Source organism: Tyto alba, unplaced genomic scaffold, assembly GCF_018691265.1.
Source record: "Tyto alba isolate M040663 unplaced genomic scaffold, T.alba_DEE_v4.0 Super-Scaffold_48, whole genome shotgun sequence".
Taxonomy (NCBI): Eukaryota; Metazoa; Chordata; class Aves; order Strigiformes; family Tytonidae; genus Tyto; species Tyto alba.
This window is the reverse complement of record NW_024881324.1, coordinates 7,850,573-7,869,582: the sequence shown is the minus strand read 5'-3', so window position 1 is coordinate 7,869,582 and position 19,010 is coordinate 7,850,573. Positions and strand designations below refer to the sequence as shown.

Sequence of the window (19,010 nt, the reverse complement as noted above, 5' to 3'; positions counted from 1 at the left end):
GCTATTGAGGCATCTTTAAAAATATTCCTACATATTTCTAAAATACTCAGAATTAACACATGGATCTTGCTGAAAAATGCGGATTTCATAAATGCTGTATGCAATATGAACATTTCACTAGACAGACAAGTTCAGTTTCTAGCAGATAATAATCTATGCTATGTAGTATAGAGAGATAAAAATACAGACTCAAGGCAGATTGTAACCATGAAATAAACTATATACAGAATTGGGTAAACAGACTAAATCATTAGTGCTAAAATCATGGAAAGTCCAGTAGTAACTTCACTTAAGTTAGTCTTGTGACAACTGTCCAAAAAAAGCTGAGGAAAGTTATGCAATTTTGAGTAAGCTGCCATTGCATGAACTTTTTCTAATGCATCACAGGCCAGGAAATCTTAGCCAGACATTTATTTACAGTGCAGTTGCCTTTGAACTGTCCCCAGTGCCAAACTTAAAAAAAAAAAAAAAAAAATAAAAAGAACAATAAAATAGATTTATTTTTCAGCACAAACTATGCATCCCAATTTCTGAAACAAACAGAAGAGGATTCTATAGTAATAGTTCTGTGTTGTCATTCAGTGATACAGGAATGGTGTCAGTTTTTGTGGCAGAAAACACTTGAAGTACATTCAGTACATTATGCCTATTTGGGATATCTGTGTAGCTCTGAGTTGTCTTGCTTTTTTAAACAGGGGAAAAAGTTGAAGTAAAATCAGTAATTTGTGCACGTCTTTTTTTTTTTTTTCTTGTCTCAGTGAAACTTTCCTAATGAATTCAAGAGAAGATTAGGTCTTGATTATTTTATTTTTGGCAGTGTCAGCAAGTCATTGAACCACCTGTTGGAAATAACTGCAGTTCAGTTTATGTAAACTTCATTTAAGGATTTAAACTGTATAAACATGATTACTTTTGTCTAGGTGGATACTCTTGTAGACTTGGATGTTTTGGTGCATATGCATTACACACTTAGATTTACATTCAAAGATTATATTTTTGAAAGCTGAAATGGCTTCTCCAAATACGGTTTTATCTGAATTGGCTTTTTTCGAGTAGATGAAATTTAAAATTAGATTAATTTCAGTTTAATTTTGCTAAAGGACTGATGACACTACTTTTACTAAAAGTCATCAGTGTGAATGACTGCTTAAAAAATAAAATAAAGCTTTACTCCTTAGGCATGGTTGACTCACGGTTGTTAAACACTGCTAATGAAAGCCCAATTGAAAACAATTCTGGTAATTGAACTTACCTGTGATCTGCTCTACAGTGTGAAGTTCAAGCTTTGTACACCTGTTTTCCTTTCTCTCCCCCAACGTGTGTTTGCAGAATTCTGTCTTTAATGCTGAAAGCGATTAATTTTTGGTGTTTAGTAATACATACTTTAGAAGTGTTGTTTTAAGTACTGTCACTATAGCTTGCGACTGTGAAGGAGGTCTGTTTTAGGGAACATAGGGCAGTGTTCATGCTTCAGGCATTCGCAGCCTCCAATTCAGAAGTCGAGTTGGGCATCAAAGGTGCTTTTTATTCACAAACAAGGAAGTGGGGATTCAGGTTACTGAAGAACGTGGCAGCAGTATATAATGTCAAGCTAATGGGCCACTCAGCTCGGTGTCCCATCACTGACAGTGGCTGTAAGTGAGGGCCTATGGAAAAATCTCAAAACGTGCTGGGCACATATAGTATGTTTGTGTGTTCCCCTCTCAGTTTCCAGCTGTTTTAAGCTGAAGGACCACCCAGGCTGAAGAGAGGTTCTGAGCTGATTGCTGTTTTAGAAGCTCGCCCTGTGTCCACTTAAACACTAGCTTCTATAATACCCTTTGGTAAGAAATGCTGCAGTTGAATTACCTGCTCTGTAAAGAGCCTCTTTCTTGTTTTAAAGCTGGCTGATAACTAGTATCCCCTGACTCCTCACATAATCCAGTGTACGTTGGTAGTACTGAAAGTCTCAACTAGCATGTTGAGACAGTGTAGAGGTATTTGGATTATTTGAAAGTAGTTAACCGCTTGATGCTATTGAATCTGTTGTTAGAAATAATAACTGTATCTAACTACAAATAAAAGCAGCGTACTCAAGTAGCAAAATAGAATTCATAGGAGATTATATTAAAAGGACTGCAGTTCTAAATTTAGGGTGTCTTCTGTTTTAATGGGCTGAAAGTAGTTTTGGGCACTGGCTTCCCCAAGCATGTTGCTTCACCACATGAAGTGTTTGGCAATACTGGCAAGGTATCCTGTTACTTCTGCCCCTGTGTTGACCTCTTATTTGCAGTGTGACAGCTGTGTGTGGCTGTTGTGAACTGGATCAGGGAACTGATCTGCTGATTAAAAAAAAATCTGGTAGGTCTCTTAAAGCCCAATCAGCTAATCAATCTGGTTCGTGGTATGTCCTTGCAAATACCTGCCTGGATTGGGGAGGGGGGTGGGAGAAGGGGATTAGTTTCAGGAAAAGGTGCTAAGAATACCTTAAATTGGTATTGTTTCCAAACACATAGATTGTGATTTCACAAAACAAAGTCTGTTGGGTAATAGATGTACATTTTCAATAATATTTGGCTAGTTCCTACTACTTTAGTCTTCTGTGTGGAAGACTTGCCCAAATAAGGAGACTGACTCAGACTGAAACTACACAGATTGTCAAGTGCATAGAGTAACCAAGGGAACTTCTTTGCAATCTGTTTTAAAGTAAAAACCTAAGGACGTTTAAAAAAAAAAAGTATCTTTCTCCTCCCCCCCCTCCCCAAACTAATGCATCATTTATTAAGGGCTATCTGAATTTAAGGGATCTCTCAGGAATTTAGTGTTCTGCTCATAAATTCTGGGTGCCTTTTAGCTGCAGGATTTCTACATATTTAGGAATGATAATCTAGTTTATAGAGGCTGAATAGTGAGCTACCAACACTTGAAAACCAAGCAAACCTATGGGAGCTCTAAGATTATGTACTTGGTTATTACCTTGGTTGACACAGCCTGAGGAAATAACTTAAAAGTATTGAACAATAAAACATGCACGCTGTCATCTATATGGAGGAGTAAAGTACTGTTTTTTCCTCATGTGAGACTTAATGAAAACAACATACATAAGGTAGGTAATAAGCTTAATATTGTAAAACCTATGAGGTGGTCGAAGGATCTTTATAGAAAATGTTTAGTAATGACATATTGAATGAGCAAGGCATTTGCACTCAGAAAGGTAAGATAGTTGGCTAGTTGCCTTAAGGTAGTGACACAGTGAGGTGAACTAGTTACATCAGAAAAACTTTGTAGGTTAAACCTAATCTCAATGAGTGAAGAATTCGAGCTGTGCTAGCAAAGTTTGGGATGCAAATGTGGCCATGATGAAATGGAGAGTTCTCCTTGGCTGAGTATGTGCCATTTGCGAAGAGCTGGTCGGTGCTAGCTCTCCAGGCAGGAAAGCACCTCCTGTTCCATCTGCGTTTACACTAGAGGGCTCTGTGGTTAGAGGATCCCTACTGCAGGTCAGCTGTGCCTGGTGTTTCTGGCTGGCTACGCTGTCATTTTCCTGCCGTTTCTCCCTTGCTGTATGACCTGACTTGCTGCACATGAGACATGATTAATCTCTGCCTGAGTGATAATTCCAGTGTTAATGCGTGTATTTTGGGGGCACGGGGAGGGATGTGTGTGCACATGCAGATCAGTTGCTGTGCAGGTGCAGTAGCCTCCCTGTCTGGACTGGAGATGACAGCTGGAGTGCTGCAGCCCAAGTGATTTGTACAACACACTCAATTCTTTTCAGCATGCCTCAGATCCACGTGGAGAATGGGCATGGGATCTGCGTGAATTGTGGCAATGACAATCTGTTCCTGGTTGCTCTCTTATTGAATATACCTGTTACCAGGATCCAGTATGCTTTCCACCTTGCTCTCTTTTTTTAAACATTTAAACATTTTATTTTAAACCAGGTCCTGTGACCCCATGTGTGACTTTCACACAATAATTGAGGGATTTTGGCTTGCCTGGGGTTGACTGAGCTTGCTTGAACAGGTTGCTGCTAAAACAAGTCATGTAGCCAAAAGACTGATTTCAAGTTCCTTTGGAGCAAAGGCCTGTGAAGAGGGTGACACATTCAGAAGAGTTAGTCTTGGTGGAGTGCAAGTGGCTCTCAGGTTTCGACTGAAAATCCCTGGAGTAGGCAAGAGCTGGCATTGGGCACTTTCCTTGTGATAGAGCTGATACATAGTAAGCCTTGTAAGAAAAAGAAGCAGGAGCAGCAGTAGCTCAGTTGCAGGCTGTAACGCTTAATGCTGTCCTGAAATAATATTCAGAACATGGAAATGAATTATGAGTTGTATGTTCTATATAATGACTGATGTTTATTCTGAAGGACATTTGAATTAAAGTATCTTAAATAACTTGAATACTCAGCAGCACTAAGCATTAAACTCTGTTATATCATGTTTCAGTCTATAAAAATGAATAAGCCCTATGCATTTGAGAAATCACACAGTTATTTCAAATCCTGGTGGGCTTTTGCCAATTTTGTTACTTACTGCAGTGAAACTTCTTTCTAGTTTCCCTTCAAATAATTGTAGATCCTTTTAGAGTAGTATATCCAGAACTTCCCATAGCATGCCTAGTTGCAATATAGGTGCCTACAATGAAAACTTAACGTTGGAAGAAAATATTATAGCATAAAAATGAGGCTGATTAGAATAATGTTTATTGTTTGCTCATTACATAAGCCTTCTGTTTTGAGTAGTTGGTATGTATACCTTTGAGTCATCTTCTGCAATTATCTAAAATACATTTTTGCTGTGTTTTGAATGCAATTGTTTTTCAGGTCATGGAAAAACTCCAAAAGATGCTGCTTCTGTTCGAGCTACACATCCTATACCTGCAGCTTGTGGCATATACTACTTTGAAGTTAAAATTGTCAGCAAGGGAAGAGATGGGTAAGCATTGAACGCATTATTAACTAATTAATACTTGAAATACTCTCTCAGATCATCTTATTTTTCAGTCGGCATGGCTTGTTTTCACATTTTGCCACTTGTTATCTATCTTAATTCCTTATTCATGAGAAGTTGCACTCTGATATTTGATTGTTTTAAGGGAGTTGATTGTGGTATTTATTGTCCACAAATCAGTGTACACAAAAAATACCGTAACAGCATCTTCTCATTTTCTCTTGACAGAGAAGTTAGGGTTTGAATGACCACAGTTTGACCTTGCTCTTATCTTTAAAGGTATTGTTTTTTGATTATGTGGCTTTACAGACTTGCACGTACTTTTTAGGAAGCTTTTAGCGTGTGCAAACCTACCTCCTCAGTGCAGTCTTTTCATGGATGTTGTATCAATTGAAAAAAGTAAAAGTTATTCTTAAGCCTACTTGTTGGTGAACAGTAATAAGAATAAAGGGGGGATGTTCTGAATAGGTGCCTGGGAATTCATCATCCTGTGGAAAGAACGAGTTGATGAGTGAGTGCTACTGCTACTTCCTAGAATCCATCTGAATTATGAATCCGTTGAAGCACAGGTGATACCATGCTTTTAAGTCTACTGAGGCACACAGGATCACACCTGGGAAAGTCCTGAAGTGCTAATGAAATATTTGCTAGACTGCTTCAATTCCTTTTCACCTTTCACTGCTTTTGGTAGAGGATGTGTTTTAATTCTGAGACGTTGATTATGTTGCCTATGTAGGACTACGTAAGCAATACTTTTTTCCCATATGCCATAGTATATATACTGTATATTCTGCTTACAGATTCTAGTCAGGATCAGATGTCCTTGTCTTAGGTACCATACAGGCATGTTGCGGATGCTCATGTCCTGTTGTGAAAATAAATCTTGAGAGAAAAGAAATATGTCATAGCTCTTTGGATGAAATTCAGTACCTTTGTCTTTTTGTGTGTGTGTCTTGCAGCTTTTTCTTTCTTTCATTTTCCCAGTGTTCTGTAAGTCAGAAACAGTATTCAAACTTTTTTGTTGTGCTTATAGTATTGTATAGAGAGATTTTGAAAGAATAGCCTCTCAGTACTGCTGCTGCCTTGTAGGGGCATTTATGAGTTTAGCAGTTCTGTTCCCAGAAGTTATCTCTGGGAGATTTCTTTACTGTGAAGAATTTACGTCTGTAGTTGCTTTTGTCACACTACGAAGACCTAACTATTTTTAAATTGAGATGATAGAAACTAGTGTTTCCAGTTATATTTTGCTATCAATTTTAAGAACACCTTTTGTGGTTTTTTTTTTATTCATTAAGCATCTTTTTAAAATTGCCCTAATGCTGTCAGTTAAGGAGAAGTTATTAGTGTGATTTGCTAGTGATGTACATGTCTCTTCCTGAAATGTATTTCTGCCCGCTTAGTTTGGAATCTAGCCTTTTTTTTTTTTGAAGTAATGGATTCCAAAAAGTGTCCATGTGTGTGGGGATGTCATTTCACATAGCTCCTCTAACACTTTACCTTAGACTTTTTTGTGTTGATTTTTAGTAGTTGCTAATTCAGTAGGCCACTCAGTGCAATCCTACAAAAGTAGAAAATACATCTGAGTAAAGTGTTTCAAGGTTTTGTCATTTAAATGGTTATTGTGAGGTGTACATAGCTAAGACTTGTGAAGTTGTCTGCTGAGATTACTTAAAAAATGGGAGGGGTGCTTTTTTCACTTAATGATAATACATACTGCCTTGTCCTTGCTTCAGCCTTGTGACCTTTTTTTAGTGTCACTTTAAGAAACATTAGCTGCATAATGAGTTGAGATGTCATTTTTTTTCATTGTATAGGATAGTATGGATGTTGGGGAATACAGTGCATAGAGCCAAAGCCAAATCTAGCTTAGCTGATAAAGAGCAGGAGTTGACATGTGGAGCCTCACTGGATGTAATGTGTGTAGCTCTAGACCCTGTTTTCAGGTCTGAGAGGTTTTTGACAAGGTGAGGTGTGAATCTCTTTTGGTTCAGTGTTACACTGCATTCAAACTAATAAATTCTTCTGTAATAATTAAAGTGGGGAATTTAATGCAGAGATATCTAAGTAGGTCTATATAAATTAGTTTGCCTGGTAGGGTTTATTAATCCTTTCTTACTGCCTGTTGTGTTTCACCTGGCTTGCTCCAGCTATGTTTGTAACGGTCTTTTTTCTTCTTTGCTTGGCATCAGGTAATGGAAACAGAGTTCAGGAAGACGGTATCTGTAGAGGACCAGCATGTAACTAATAGGGTCAATTAGTTAAAACGCCTTACTGTTGCAAAAGCATCTATTCTTAAGGGCAGAGCCTAGTTGTGGAAGCACTACAGCTGTATTTTACAGTGCTGTTTAAAATAAATCCTGGACTACCTGAGGCAACGCAGATAATCTGTCTGCAAGCTGAAGTACAGCTTTCAACTTTCATAAATGTCAGTGGATAATTTAATGGTGTTTATTTGGATTTCCCTTTGGTATTAGCCTTTATTACTTATTTTTTTTAATAAACTCAGCTTAAAGTATTTAGTCCATGTGCTGTGTTATATGGGCATGTCTAACAGTATTTTTGCTTGTGTGCTCTACTTTGATGATTTGAGGCAAGTCATGCTAAAACCTTGACTAAAAACCTAGTCTAGGAGATTTATTTTTTTGTGCTACTGTAGCACTTGATGACTCTGCTCCTGGAATATGATCTTGCATATCTCAAAGTTGCTGGGCAATCACAAAGATTATTCTCCTCTGAAGGAGCAAAGCTCTTTTAGTATAGGGCATGAACATGGCATGCCTTCTAGTATGGCCTGTTGTAGTTGTCTCTGTGCAAGAACAGCATTGGTTTTGTCACACTAATGACCTAGGTCACCATATTCTGTATGTATTTGAGGTGGGTAACAGTCTTGGGTAGGAATTTGAAGGTGTATAATGTGCAGGTGTTCATGATGAGCAATTTCTAGGCATTAAGGACACATTGAAGAAAGCACGAAAGCAGGAGTACTAGGAAGTAAGAAATGAGTACGGAGGTTGTTATAGGGCAGATGAAGAGTCAAGTAGCTTTTTGATACCTCAGTGAGGGGTGATAGGGCCATGGAGCAACTGATGGTAACAGATGATAAAAAGGGAAGTGAGAATTAAGGCTAATAAAAGCAATAAGATTGAATTATCATTTGAACAAAAACTGTCTTGGTGTTTGTATAGTGTTTGGCACAGAGTCCTGAGATCTTTTATGTGCTGCTACAGTACAGATGTGTGAAACAATTACCTTAAATATTTTAAAATTATTGTTAAAAGTGCTAAGCGGCTATCATGTTGCTCTGTAAATATTTTCTGTCATTCTTTTATTTCTTCATTTTTCTTCCTTAATTTCATGTCTGCTTCTGCAGTCCGAGAACCTCTATTTACATTCTACTTTTATATTCCTTTGCTTTGTTTTGTTTGGCTTCATGTGAAACGTGCACAGTGATGTGACTAATTGGAGATGGTAACAGTAGATGGATAATGGGTGTAAGTGTGGGGAGCAGTATTGAGGTGATGATTAGAAAGCATGGTAGGAAGGAGAGTATCAACTCCAATAAATTATATCTGAATGTCTAATGAAATCTCCAGTTAATTTAAAAAGAAATAAATACATATACATGTCAGTTAAAGTATTGCAGCAAGTAGGGTCAAAAATTTTGATGTAGTTGGGGAAGCTAAACGTAATTTTAACTTTAATTTAAGCCTATGTAAGCTCTTAATTCAGCTCTTATTGTTAATTGATCTATCAGAGAACCAGAAGTAATGTATATAGCTTTTGCTCTGTAATTTCGTAATACAGTACTCAAGGGAGTGAGGTGGGCATGGTGTTGCCTTTTGCATACAACTCTAGCTTAATCTAGATTTCTAGAATAGGAGTTTAATTAAAGCAAAGTACGTTTGCAGTCTAGGAATGGGAATGAACAAGGGTGTGCTAAGTCCTGTAGACCTGTTCTTGTGACTTGGAGATGTAAGCCTTAGTCTCTAAGCCTGTTAATACTGTACTGTCCCCTTGCTTTCCAAAAATGACTACCATGGTGGCTGTTCTTTTAGCTAGGTAAGTATATCCAAATTGCACTTTTTCTAGTCTCTCCCAAATCTTGAATTCAGTTTTCTTATACTGCTTTCTAGTGAGTTCAGTTGTGTTAGTCTTTTCGCATATTTAGGTCCTCTGGCTTTGTGTAAAGCAGTAATGCATCTCTCTTGCAGCCCCACAGTTAATATTTGATTTCAGATACAGGTTAACGTTTCCCTCTTTTACACAACTAAAGATACTTGCATGATATTGTCATCGTTTATGTAAACTACAAGTCTAATAGCTTTGTGCTGTTGCTGTGGGCATCATTCTTTAATGCTGAAGAGTTGTCTATAGTCTCTTGGTTGAGAGTCTGTCAGCTTTGCTGTAACCTTAGGTTGCACTCTCTGGCGTTTCACACTGGGCGTGAGGATACTCCGGTTCCCCTTCCCAAGGGGCTGTCTCAGGGGTGTGCACTGGCTACCTGGCTTTCAGAAGCAAACTACCTTCCGTTATTTTATGTTATGAGCAGCTTATGTGTGTATGATTTACTGAGTGATCATCTGTTTCTACATGAATTTCAGTCTTAGGCTTGTTGGTTCTTGTGATGAATCTCTTTGTTTCCAGTCAGGGCAATGGTTTTTGAATGTTTGCAATCCTTAGTCTAAACTGTAGTTTGAAGACTTTGTGGTGATTTGGCAGTGAGAAGCAGCAGGCTCTGAACACACATTGAGTTTGTTTCCCTTGTCCCATTTTTTGACGGTGTCAGCTTCATGGTAAACATGATTGGATAGTTCATTCTCCAGAAGTTGACCTCAGGAGTGAGTTAGTTTTCAGCTGGGTTTTTCTCCAGCATGGCTGTTTGTGTCGCTTCATGAGTAGCTATGGCAGCAAAAGAGAGGGGAACTTGTGGCAGAAATAAGTATCTGGGCCCAGGAGGGTGGGAATGCTACTTTTGGTCATGGTACCACTTATGTCCTCTTAACTTTAGTTTAAGTACAGCTTTTTTTTATTAATATTATTTTTTTTAATCTACCAGCAGAGAGTTTTTGTTGGTTGATTTCATGGGGAAAATGCCTTTAATCCTTGGGGTCTTGGATTTCTGTCCATTCTGTATCTTAATCATTGATTTGTAAATAGAATTGCTAGCAGTGGACAAATGATAGTAAAGCCATTTACTTCTAGAGAGTCTTTAGTGCTTTTAGAACAGCTGAGGAAGATGTATGCTTAAAATCCTCTAAGCAAAGCAGATGTGCTTGCCTTTGTTTGTTTTTTGTTTTAAAGAAGAATGAAAACAAGAATTGGAAGTGGTAAGCCACCTGGAAGAAAAAATGAAAACTAAGTTTAGAAAGGCTTTAGTCTTTTAGCAGATAGCACTTAGCTTACGCTTCTGTGAGCATGGTTGTTTAGTCTGCGGTGTGGTTGTGCTGATGCGGATCTTCATGGGCGTGCTGTATATTGCACGTGTAAGTTCTGCTAAATGTTCTGTACTAAAATGTTATCACAGCAACTCACGCAAGTAATCAGTATGCTTTTTGGTAAAGCACTGTTAATAAGGCTTTAGATACCTGTTGGATTATGACTGTTTATAACACTGACCACACAATCAGTCTTCTGTTATTTTGGCAGTATCTTGTAGTACATGTTGTGTACATGATGGAGTGGGTGAAGAAATAGAAACACTATCCAAAACAAAAATACCATGAGAATGACATTTGAGCTTTCATGACACCGTGCCTGTTGTTTAGCCTGGGTTGTTTTAGTGTTTGAGTGATGTTTGTGAAATACAAATGCTTTGTTGTCTTCTAGAGCATGTATGCGTAGCTCTTTCAACAGAAACCATACTTTTTCTTATTGCTCATTGTTTCTGTTACAGTAATTGGCTTTTCCTTTAGCATCCAGTATACCCATTTTCTTGTTCACAACAAAAGTGTAAACTATTAAATAAATATAGAACAAGGTCAGTTGCTGTTTTGTTTGTATTTTTGAACACTACTAATGAAATGCAAAAAACTTCGTGTGGTCTTAAGACCTATTTTTACAGTTTTGATATGCCCTCAGCCGTTATTTGTTACAGTAACAGGCATTTGTTACAACAACATGCAAACTTCACTCAGTCTCTATTTACATATATTTGTGTTTTGCAGCATTATTGACAAAGTACTTGTGTATAGAGTAGAAAAGTCTGAAGTAGTTTTCTCACATTAGTGTCTTCATTTAAATTGCAACAGCTGCAAGAAGAGATTGGATCATGAATCAGCAAGTGTATCTCTTCTTAAACTGTAGCAGTAATATATATATATTTTTTTTTTTACCTGAGTGTATGAGACCAGACATTTGACAGAAATGAACAGCAACTAAATGTGTAAGAGGATTGTTTAAGGTTAGTGTTTAACAGGTCAGATATGTGGAACCGGAACAAGAGAGTTACTTATTTGTTGATGTTTTCTAGAAAAGAAGATTTCTCATTTAAAAAGAAAATCAAGAGAATGTATTGAGTTTCTTGGTCCCTGCTTCTTGCAAAATCGTTTAAGCTATTTATTTCTTATGAGGTTCATTCACATAAATGTAGTGTATAGATGATAATCTTACTGCAGCCTAGATTTACATTAGATTGTTGTTTATGCAACTATTCTTTTCTGACGGTATGGTCTCCAAAAGGCTTTAGTGCTTAGGAAGAAGTGTCACCAGATGAAATTGTGCAGCCTCAGAAAGTGAGAGATGTCAGTAAATGAGAATCTTTCCAGGAACATTATAGGAATCACAAGCAACATGTTACAGGAATAACAGTTTCAAGCAGTATGCAAGATGACTGCCTTTTTTTTGTTGTTTTTTTCTTCTCTATGTAGAACTGGATTAATCTGAGACTTGGGTTTATCATGTTCAAAATACTGTTTCCTTGGAAACATTCCATAAAATTAAACTTGTTTTCAATTTGAAATGAAAGACTCAAACTGTCTATGGCATATTTTGAAACATTTAAATAGAGAAAAATTTAACAGCTCATTTCTTATTGTGATTGTGCAGACAATAAGAATCTTGGATTAGCATATTCCTACAAAATTTTAATACAGAGTAACTATATTAAAGATGAAATGTAGATACCTTTTTAGTGTGCTGTATTTCTGACCTTACAGTGTCAGTGAAGACAGTGTAGAAAACTACAGGAGAACATGATTCAAACTTTTTTTTTGTCCTTGCAAGTCAGTTGTGAAGGCCCTTTAGAAGGTCACTGAGTCTCAAAATTCTTACAGATGTTGTAATTTTTTCCACTTGTACCCTTTCCTAAGACACAAACTTGATAGTAAAACTAACTGCACCTGTTTTATAGCCTACACTGTTTTTTTTTTCAGAGTGTTCATTCCACTTTTCTTAGTAGTCAATGCATTTGAAACATTAGGATGTTTTCAGTTGCCTTTGTTATGGGTGTAAACATCTGTTAGTGCTTGGACTTAGGTTCCTTGCAGATACTATGGCACCTTAGGTTTTAACACCATATGGTTGAAGTTACTTTCTTTAGATGCATAGCGTGTAGGTGGTAAGATACCAGGTTGACTATTGACTTTCATCATCACCAAAAGACCCTGGGTTTCGAAGCACGGTGTAGCAGTTCCCCAGATTATATTGTCTTTAATAGAACATGGAGGCACAGGGAAAGTCTGAAGGAGTTTGACTCTTTGCAGGTAGCAGGTTGCTAATGAAGTCACTGTAGTAGGGGAGGCTAATAAGGTTTTTTTTCATTACTTAAAGAAATGCTAAATTTTGTTACTTGTCTTTACAGTATGAAATATTTGTGGGGTTTTTTGGTTCTTTTTAACTAGAGAAGTGGTTATTTAGTACTTAAATTTATCTTTAGCCACTAGTAAGCTTTCTGAGGTACCTGTGATTTGGTATAGGTTTTGAGAGTCTGTATTCCTCTTTATGGAATGGGTGGGATAAGATATGATTAATCAGAGTTCTGATTATTATCAACTTCCATATTGAAAGATCTTCCATACACCTTCAACACAGTGGCTAAAAGAGCTAACGGAACAATTACAAATAAAAATCAGAGTTGTGTATCTTCTAGATGAACTTCTGGGTTTTTTTCTTTTTCCATATGTTTTAGCAGTCTTCAGCTCTGTACCGTCTCTGGTTGCTATTTTTTTCTTTCTATTTAGTTCTGTTTTTTTTTTTTAATTTCTCACACTTAGTCTATTCACGCATCCAAGTAGAAACTTTAGGCTCCAGCAAAAATGTGAATTTAGCTCTTTGACTGGAAAGATACTTGAGGAGAAAATAGGTACTGTGAGCTTGTTGCTTAGGCATTTCACTGCAGAGAAACCTAGGCTTTTCAGTCTGTTAGTGGAAAAAAGATAGGTGTTATAGTGCCTGTAATTTTCACATTGACTTTTCTTCTGCTTTGTAGCACAAAGTTGAATCTTCAGCAAATATTAAATTCTGTAGTGTTATAGTATTCCTAAAAATTTCTGTATGACTTTCAGTTGTGAAATGTAAACTAGAACATGTGCTGAGACACTAAAATGGTAATCTATATCTTTAATGAACTGAACAAGAATAAAACCAATTTGAAATGAAAAAATCAAAAGTATGTAAGAGGCACTTGCTTTCTTGGTCCTTAACACCAATTTGAGTGCACATTAAATTGGTTTTCAGCCATAGTCTCTTACTTCAATTTCTTGTGAGTTGATTTCACGTATTCCATGGGTTATTTTACATGTAGTTTGCAATTTTATGAGCTCCTGTAAGACCTGAGCACTCCAATGAGGTGATGACTAGCAACCAGTGGGACCAAAATACTTGGAGAGGGGCTTCCTAATAAAGATGGTCCCAGGCCACTTCTTTCCACTTGCCTAGGTAAGAGATCCTCCCACCGCAGCAGCCAGGGACGTTTACAGGTGGGGAGCTGAGGTGGAGGCACTGTCCCCAGGTACAGTGGGAAGTGATGAGCGGGGCAGCATCAGAACCACAGGGTTATTCACCCTCTCTGGTCTCTCAAACCGTGCGGCCTCGTGTCTGTTTTTGGGAAGTGCTACATGTCAGAGTGAACGTGCTGCTTCCTGGTGATGACACCCTTGTTTCCTCGGGACTGCTGTTACAGGGTGACATATTCTAAGTGGACCTGATCTTCCCATCTGTGGCTGTCTCCTAGACCAAACCCATTCATGTGACAGGGCAGCAGGAGATGCATGGTGAGCTGGCTGAGAACAGTCTGGGCCTGCGTCGTGCCTGGGTGCTAGCCTGTCTGCTGGTTGTGCTGCCCTGCGTTTTTATCGTGAACTGTCCTGGTTTCGTCTGAGATAGAGCCAAGTTTGTTTTTTTTTTTTTTCTTTATTAGTAGCTAGAATAGTGCTATGTTTTGGATTCACTATGGGATTTGATATGAGAAGAATGTTGATAACGCACTGATGTTTTTAGTTGTTGCTAAGAAGTCAAGGACTTCTCAACTTCCCATGTCCTGCTAGTGTGCAGGTACACAAGAAGCTGGGAGGGAGCAGAGCCAGAGCAATGGGCCAAAAATGGCCAATGGAATATTCCATATCCTGTAACATCAGGCTCAGTGTGTAGATGAGAGTTGACCAGGAAGCTGTTTCTCACTTCTGGGATTGTGGTTTCAGGATTATCTCTTCTCTGGGATCACTAGCTGGGAGCAGGCTGGGCATCAGTCAGTGGGTGGTGAGCGATCACATTGTGCATTACTTGTTTGTATTTACTATTATTATTTTAATTTTACTTTTTTTTCAATTATTCAATTGTTTTTATCTCAACCTATGAGTCTCCTTACCCTTACACCTCCAACTCTCCCTCTCATTCTCTGGGGGTGGGAGAGGGTGAGGGAGTGGCTGCATGGTGTTTGGCTTCTGGTTGGGTTTAACCACCACATGGTCTAAGGGAGGAAAGCTTAAATGCATAGCTCTGCCACTGTTCTCCCAATTCTGAGACGCATGATATGTGAACCTTAAGGAAGCAAACAGGAGGACAGTTTATGTGATTCAAGTCTTTTTGCAGACTCTGGACCTAAATATGGGCTAAACTTCTTTAAAAACTTTCTTTTAAAAAAGTCTTTTTAAGCCAATGAAGCTTACAGGTGCCAGGAAAGAAAAAAAAAAGTTACATGTAGTGGTTTGGCATAAATACAGCTCCTGTTGGTGAATTTTAGAGCATCTAAGGTCTATCTGTCGTGGTATTGTTTTCCCCCTCCATTTATATTCTACTATATCTAGTTGAACATGAGATTAGCTATCGATCGACTATAACAAATTGCCTTAATTGATGAGCCTTTAATTTCACTCACTTCCAAACCATTAATTGTAGACATTCCTTTTTCCTTTTGAAAGACGTCTATAGCAAATGTGTTCATTATTTGAAATGTTTTAATCTAATTTTACTTGAGTTTCTATTAATACCAAGTCTCCTTGATGAAATGGTGTTAACATTCCAAGTAGTTGTAAGTGAATCTCTGGGAAAAATACGTACTGTTGAACATCTGTCATCTTACTGAGATGGTGTCAGTGCCTAGTGCCTTCTTAGTTGTTGCCAGTGGGTAAAGAATCCTTGTTCCCAGCTGTATTAAATACAGTGGGTCTGTGTTTACAATTGTTACTGAGTTAAAGAGGAGGCTCAGAAGATATGATATATGAGGGAGAAGAAACAGGTGGTACCAAAATGTTGCTCAGATGATGATTTTCTATCTAGCATTTTACATTTTTGTGTAACTTTAATCTTGTTTCTATAAGAATACCGAAATTAAACTTTGATTGGTATGAAGGTGTTTTTTCTGAATATGACTCATGTTGAAAGGCTTTTTGCAGCTGGTGGAGTTCTTGAAGTTATCTAAATTTACTTTTTAATATAAATTTCCTTTCTTTAATAAATTCTCTTTAACAAGAAACTTTACAATAATAGATCTTCAGTCATTAGATGAGAATCCTTCATGCATCAAACTCCAGACTATGCCAATAACAATTCTGCCTTGATTATTTAAGACAAAATCAAGGCTTTTCCACTTGTTGCTTTCATTTATAATTGCTTTGTTGACTCCGCTGCTGCAGTGGTGCCTCAGTAATGTAATTAGCAATGCAGCAAAGACTAATCCTTTTGTTTGTTGCCATTTGCTTCAGCTCTTCAGTTAGATCTCTAAATCTAATATCCACTATATATGGTTCTGAGGTTCCATTTCATGCTGGTATGTTGGAGGGAGAGGAAGATGGTATCATACATTAGATGATCAGAGGAGGGCTTTGAAATATCAGACAGAGAAGCAGGTAAGGTAGCTGTTGGAAGTGATCAATAGAAAAAGCAGAAAGCCCAGTATGCAATTAGGCATATGACTTCTGAGATTTGCTGCTCAGTTTCATTCTATGTGAGATGTATTTAAAATAACAGATTAACCTGTACTTCCTAGTAGAATAGTTGCTTAAAAATTGCATTGTATGAGATGGGAATACAAAGGTCATGTTTGTTGACTTAAACTATTTTTAAAGTGACATAGGTGAATATTCTTTTTTTTTTTTTTCCAAACAATTTATTCTTTCATGACCAATTTATGCTAACTAATTAGAACTCATGTAAAAATTATCTGAATGTTTTGATAAACTAGGAAGTGTTAGTTGATTTTTTTGATGCTTTCTTTAGTTGAAGAAGGGGGCTTGGTTTATTTTGGGCAGAGGGGAATTGGTGAAAGCCTAACTTTTCATTATGCTCTTTTACTTTTTGAGTTCCTGTCATCTTGGTCATGAAATGACTTCTGCTTAAGAAGCAGAATTGATTTTACTCACTTCAAATAGTGTTATTTGCAAATGGGGGATTATTCATTTCAACTTTACAGTATTTGCTATTAAATTGTTAACAATTGTACTGGATACTTACTTTATTAAAACTACCTTTTGTAAAACTGACTTTTGGACTTCATTGCCCTAGCCATAATTTGCTTAGATGTAAGATTACTGGTTAGTATAGTAAAAAAAATATCCCTCTTTAGTTTGCCAACAGATTGCCAACAATTAAGTACCATTGCTGGTAAATTTATCAAGATAGCATTCTGCTCTATGATCCAGGACTTTAATGTTTTAGTAGGATGTTTTGTAAGTGTTGTGCAAGGATGCATTTTACTGCTGAAAGAATGCACAGTTCTGCATATATTTTCTAAAATTACCCATTTCACGTTGTCTGCAAAACATAATTAGGTATGTTGAAGATGATGAAATTGGTATGTGGATAGCTTTACCCTTACTTTCAAAACAAGACGTGGCCTTTGGCTTTCCTCATTCATGCTTCAGACTTTATGGCTAATATCAGTATTCTCCATCAATAACCCAGGATGCCTAAACGAAGAAAGTGGTCGGTACCTCCTGCAGAGACAGAATCTGTTTGTATTAAACCATATATGCTAGGAATTACTTTTCAGTTCCCTTGCTGTTATGCAACTATTAAATGACCTCTCAGCAGCTTAATTGTCATATTATGAATCAGCACAGTGTTTCTTGGCAACATCCTATATACATGTATTTTTGTAAGAGACGGATAAATTTCTATTGTTCTTTCATTTTTACAGTTACATGGGAATTGGGCTTTCGGCACAAGGTGTGAACATGAACAGACTACCAGGTATGTTTCAGTATTTATGTTTGAAAAATTACTTACATTGGTTAACTGTTTTTTAAAATATGCTTGACCTTGATGGGAAGGTTCTGGTTAGCAACAGAGTGTAGCATGACATCTCTGTGTTGTATCTATTACCTGAATTATGTAAAGCTTGCAGCTGAAAAGATCAGCTTTTACTGTACATTTGCTCCTATACTACTTCCCTCAACTCTTACTGTTATTTATAATATTATGCAGATACTTTCTAGCAAACAAATACATTTTAAAATTTTCATAATGTTCCCTGATAAAAATGAAGCTATAGATTTCCTTGCTCTATAAACTGAATTTATAGCAATAAAGATGAGCTATTATGGTAAAAGCTTTCTGCTGACTGTGGAGTGAGCTCTCCCACTGTCAGTTTTTGTACCGTTACTTTTCCAACCTTAGTAGTAAGGGTGCATAGCACAGTTTTAAGTTTTGACTTTGATGTGCGTGGTCAGGGACACTGTCTTGTTAACATTGTCTGCAGTATCTCTGTATGACATTTTAGACAAGATTTGTGTGTGCGTGTACATTGTTGATTTTTTAAATAGATGTTTAAATGAGGGGAAAAAAAAACAAACGAAACCAACTGATTTTTCGAAATTGTTACTGTTTGCCACGTAGAATACCATGTTGAATTGACCTTAGAGTATCTGTATTTTCTCTCTTTTGCGTTGTTACTTTCTCACCCAAATGTTCTGGTAGAGATCCTTACGATCATGAGAAGTCCCAGTTACACTGGGAGTCCAGCTAAGAGTGATGAGTTATGAGTGGGTAGCATTAAGTTTATTTTGAGTGTGATTTAGGATGCGTTGCAAATAATTGTCAAAGATACTACTAATCAATGTAACTGCAGTAATTTGGGGTATTTAATTTAGTGAGAGATGCTTGATGTGGTGCCAGCTGAAACTACCGATCACGCAGATTAAGGGCCCAAGCATGGAAAATACTTTGAAATTAACCTGTTAGGCAGCATCTTGACAGAAGAATAATAAACCCACAACCTTTTACTCTTTAAAAATAATTTGAGTTGTCAGTATAAATACTTATAGCCAGTGTGTGCAGATATATATGTGTATATAAGATATATAAAATTTGGTGATTTGTGTTAAACATCATGCTTTATGTTATTAGGAATAGGCATTTAATACATCTGTTAAGAAGATTTAGTGGTCCCTGAAAGTTTATTCCTTTTCTATGTGTTTTTGTTTAGTATTGAATTGCAGGGTGTATGGGCAGGTATTTTTAAATGAGCTCAGACTAAAATTGCTTGCTGTGAATTTCATTGAGTAGTGTAACAATGTGAAGCTTCTTAATTGGTTCTGCAGCTTCTTCACCTGCAAAATTAGCACCATATTTGCATACATAATGATTTGCCTGCTGGCTGTGGCTTGCATTTATATTGATAATTTTTTCCCCTCCTTTTTTTTTTAAAAA

The 19,010-nt window shown here is 37.1% G+C and overlaps 1 protein-coding gene across 2 annotated transcripts in view; it reads left to right on the top strand.

Annotated features, from left to right (window-relative positions):
* The window catches only part of RANBP9 (RAN binding protein 9), a 41,744-nt gene that overhangs the window by 4,316 nt on the left and 18,418 nt on the right, over positions 1-19,010 (top strand). Inside the window, exons 2-3 of one of the 2 annotated variants that reach the window (XM_032998817.2) lie at positions 4,802-4,913; positions 17,500-17,552. In XM_032998817.2, the coding sequence (XP_032854708.2) occupies positions 4,802-4,913; positions 17,500-17,552 (165 nt within the window). Of the gene's footprint in view, positions 1-4,801; positions 4,914-17,499; positions 17,553-19,010 lie in introns of those variants that run through there. The other variant, XM_042806742.1, reaches the window with a different exon arrangement.